Source organism: Myotis davidii, unplaced genomic scaffold (assembly GCF_000327345.1).
Source record: "Myotis davidii unplaced genomic scaffold, ASM32734v1 scaffold93, whole genome shotgun sequence".
Taxonomy (NCBI): Eukaryota; Metazoa; Chordata; class Mammalia; order Chiroptera; family Vespertilionidae; genus Myotis; species Myotis davidii.
The window spans coordinates 1,207,920-1,212,335 of record NW_006292095.1 but is presented as its reverse complement, the minus strand read 5'-3'; the positions used below and the strand labels follow the sequence as shown (position 1 = coordinate 1,212,335).

Sequence of the window (4,416 nt, the reverse complement as noted above, 5' to 3'; positions counted from 1 at the left end):
CCTCCCCGGCCTTCCCGATGCAGTTTGACACTCTGTTTGAGGCAGCTAGAGAGAAAAGGAGAGGGAGAGAGAAACATCAATGATGAGACAGACTCATTGATTGGCTGCCTCCTGTATGCCCCTGACTGGGGATCGAGCCCACAACCCAGGCCCTTGACCAGAATCGAACCCGGGACCTATCAGTCCACAGGCCGACACTATCCACTGAGCCAAATCAGCCAGGGCTAGTATTGCCAATTTTTACTGAAAAACTCATGTTTTTAAATATTTGGCCACATTTTTAACTTAAAAACTTATATTTTTAGTTATAAGAATAAAACTGGGCCTACAGAGAAAATGAGTATCAGAATTTAGACCTATAATTTTAAATGAAGGCATTATCTTGGAATGAAAACAAAGTTCCAGACTGAAAAGTTTTAATGTATAAGAAAATACTCCTTTTACATTTGCATTTGCATTTTAATTTTTATAATTCTATAGTGGCTGCGTGTTCATGTTTGTTGTATAAGTATATTATATAGGATGTCTTTTTTGCCTCATAGTTAAAATCATTTAAATCCTAATTTCAGCTGATGAGTAAAGAATCTCCTGTCTCTGCTGGAAATGATGCCTATGTTGACCTTGATCGCCAGGTACCTAATTTTGCATTGTTTTTATCCCTGCAAAGATTGAAAAGGATAAAGTTTAAATATTAATTAAAAGGATGATTCAGTTGAAATTGCTTTTGTAATATATCGGTATAATTCTTTGTGTTTTACCAAAAATTTAAGAATTTAAGCCACTTATGGATACTACACATTTTATTATTGCATAACTCACTTTAAAATAAATTAACTTCTTTAATTTCTTGTAATTTGTGTTTTCTAGTCCTGATTTTTCTTTTTCTATTAGTGATATGTTTCTGTATACTACATTTAACACAAGAGATGCTTTTCTGGAAAATTGTATGCATTTTCTATTGATATAAATAATCTTATGGTTTATTTTATATAATAAAAGCGTAATATGCTAAGTGTCCAACCAATCAGTCAACTGTTCTGTCAGCCACTCGCCCAGTCGCTATGACATGCATTGACCACCAGGAGGCAGATGCTCCAACTGGTAGGTTAGCTTGCTGCTTGGGTCCAGTTGATCTGGACTGGGCAAGATGGCCCCGATTGCTGGCCAGGCCAAGGGACACCACCCGTGCACAAATTTGTGCACTGGGCCTCTAGTTTATGATGAGAAGATAGTTTACATTTTATTTCACATTATTCTTCAATTGAAGATGTCTCCTCTAACCTTCATACTTAAATGCACTGAGAAACTTAGTCCTTCATTTTTAAATGAAGAGTGTTTTTATGGTTTTAATGGAAGAGTTCATTTGTAATTTTAATTATTGCATTTTAATAAAATGCAATTAGTTTCATTGCCACTTTCTGTGTTCCAGCTATTCTGGGACATCTGTCCCAAAGCTTGAAGAGAAGCTTTTGTGGTCTTTTTCTTCTTTCATTTCTTCTCCATAGTTTCTAAATGTTTGGCAGGAAAATCTTAGGGCATGCTGTAATTTTAACCCAAGCTGTAATTTGTCCTTCCCTTACTTTGTAGTGTATTTGGTTTTAAAGTTGTTACTCTGAATGAATTTTTTTGTATTTATATTACACAGAGGTTTGGTCACATGAAACGAGAAGCTGATACAATTTTATTTTAATCCATTTTTTCTTTTTAAAAATTAAGTGATTAATTAATTAGTTATAATTGATTAATTGTTCATACTTTGCTAACTTAGAGTTTATATAATGGACACGCTCAGAAATGTTTGGTTTATGTTGAGGATCAGAATAATAAAAGCCTTTTAAAACTGATACACAAATTAACATAAAGTTTTAATATGACTAAAAAACTTGTATTGAAATACACTAGTCCTATATAGTTTAACAATTGAAACCCTTGACCTCTAGCACATACATGTTTTACTAAGGTAAAATTTCTATTATTTGAGTCAACATTACTAAGAACCAAGTAGGCCAGGAAGAAGATGTGTAGGAAAACTTGATATGCAGAAAGAACCAAATTCAAAGTACAGAAAAGACAGATTTAGGACTAAACGATATTCAAAGTTAGAAGTGCCTTCTTTTGATTCTTGCACAGAGGGTTCTTGATTTCTCCCTGTCCCTCATAAAGAAAAGGGGGATAATGTTTAATTCCTTATTATACAAATGTAATTATTAATTGTTGCCACTTCATATTGAAATGCTTATTGTATCTCTTTGTTTCCAATCAGTTGAAGAAAACTACAGAGGAACTAAATGAAGCTTTGTCAGCCAAGGAAGAAATTGCTCAAAGATGCCATGAGTTAGATATGCAGGTAAGAGTTCTGGTCTGTGTACCACCTGTTTGAAATGTACCCCTGTAAATACCACAAAATGTACTGTGTCCTGCCATAAGTACAGTTTGTCTACAATGCAACCCTAATTAAAGAAAAATAAAGGAAGACACATTTCTGGTTAAAGATAGACTGAGCAAATACATTATTAATTTCCTTTCGTGAATATTTAACCCTCGGCTTGGTTATAGGAGCACAACACACTACCAGTTTTCACCAAACTCTGAAAGCCAGAAGGCAGTTGGAAAAGTCCTGAATGGCTGAAAGGAGTAAAGAATGTAGTGGCCAACAAGGGAAGGGCAGTCTACTGGAGCAGAACCCCAGGGAGAGCACAGATACAAGGGAAGGCTGAGTGAGGCTGCAACTGGAGGTTTTATGTAGAAGAGTTAAGTCCCATCAACCCTGTCACCCATTGCATATAGAATGACCTATACTATAGCCAGCTTCCCAGTCAGAGCCATCTTTTCCACAGAATTTAAACAGAAGCATAGGGAGGTTAGACTGAGTATTAGTATTGCAGAGTGAGGTCCGTTTCATTTTGTTTTGTTTTTTCTGGGTTCTTTAATTTACATAAAGGTCATTTTCTTGTTAATAAAGCCCTAAAGTGAAGCCCTAAAGTGATCCCATATAGCTACCAGTTACCCATGCTGTTGACTAATTCTAAATGTGAGGGAAATTTGCATAACAAAAGATAAAAGGATCAAGATAAACCAGAAACTGGCCATAGAGGAAGTGGTGACAGTTGCAGAGATTTTTCCCTTTTAATCTAATACTGCCAGTAAAATTAGTGATACTTCCTCTGTACAATAAGGACAAGGTGCTGTTTTAAAAAAGGAAAACTTAGAGATCAAGAAACACTTTAGTAAACTTAAAATAGAATTGTCAAAATAAAAATTCAGTAGACTAGTTAAAAGATAAAGTTGAAGAAATCTCTCACAATTAAACAAAATAAGAAATAAAATTATTTTCTGGCATTACCTCAAAATGAGGGAGGTGTGGAGAGTTGTGTCAAGGTATAGATTAAACCAGCGGTTTTCAATCTGTGGGTCGAGACCCCTTTGGGGGTCAAACGACCCTTTCACAGGGGTTGCCTAAGACCATCAGAAAACACATATATAATTACATATTGTTTTTATAATTAATCACTATGCTTTAATTATGTTCAATTTGTAACAATGAAATTGGGGGTCACCACAACATGAGGAACTGTATTAAAGGGTGGCGGCATTAGGAAGGTTGAGAACCACTGGATTAAACATAATTGACCATGTTTTGATATTTGTTAAACCTGGATAATGGGTACACAGGGATGATAACATTTACACTAGCAGCATTTTACTTTGGAAAGCATAAGAGTTGGTATTGCTTTGATGTATATAGGAAGTTGTGTAATCAAAGCACACAGGTTATATAGTAAATAATATTTAGTCATAATGTAAATGTTATTTTTTTAAATAAATCTTTATTCAGATTATTACAGTTCCTCTTTTTCCCCCCCATAGCTACCTTTCACCCAGTTCCCACCACACCCCATGCCCTTACCCCCACACTGTCCTCGAGTACGATTTTTGTCCAGTCTCTTCCCTCACTCCCTACACCCCCTTTCTCCAGAGAATTGCCAGTCCACTCCATTTCTATGCCCCTGATTCTATTATATTCACCAGTTTAATCTGTTCATCAGATTTTTTATTCACTTGTTTTTTAGATTCACTTGTTCACAGATATGTATTTGTTGTCACTTTGTTCATAATTTTTATCTTTACTTTTTTCTTCTTCTTCCCCTTCTTAAAGAATACCCTTCAGCATTTCATATAATACTGGTTTGGCAGTGATGAACTCCTTTAGCTTGTTCTTATCTGTGAGGCTCTTTATCTGACCTTCAATTCTGAATGATAGCTTTGCTGGATAAAGTACTCTTGGTTGTAGGTTCTTGGCAGTCATCACTTTGAATATTTCTTGCCACTCCCTTCTGGCCTGCAAAGTTTCTGTTGAGAAATCAGCTGACAGTTGTATGGGTACTCCCTCATAGGTAACTGACTTTTCTTCTCTTG

The 4,416-nt window shown here is 35.5% G+C and overlaps 1 protein-coding gene across 3 annotated transcripts in view; it reads left to right on the top strand.

The window, feature by feature from the left end:
* The window catches only part of HOOK3 (hook microtubule-tethering protein 3), an 88,982-nt gene that overhangs the window by 15,044 nt on the left and 69,522 nt on the right, over positions 1-4,416 (top strand). For all 3 annotated transcript variants that reach the window (XM_015565180.1, XM_015565179.1, XM_015565181.1), the window contains exons 6-7: positions 570-632; positions 2,264-2,347. In XM_015565180.1, coding sequence (XP_015420666.1) covers positions 570-632; positions 2,264-2,347 — 147 coding nt within the window. The remainder of the gene's footprint in view (positions 1-569; positions 633-2,263; positions 2,348-4,416) is intronic.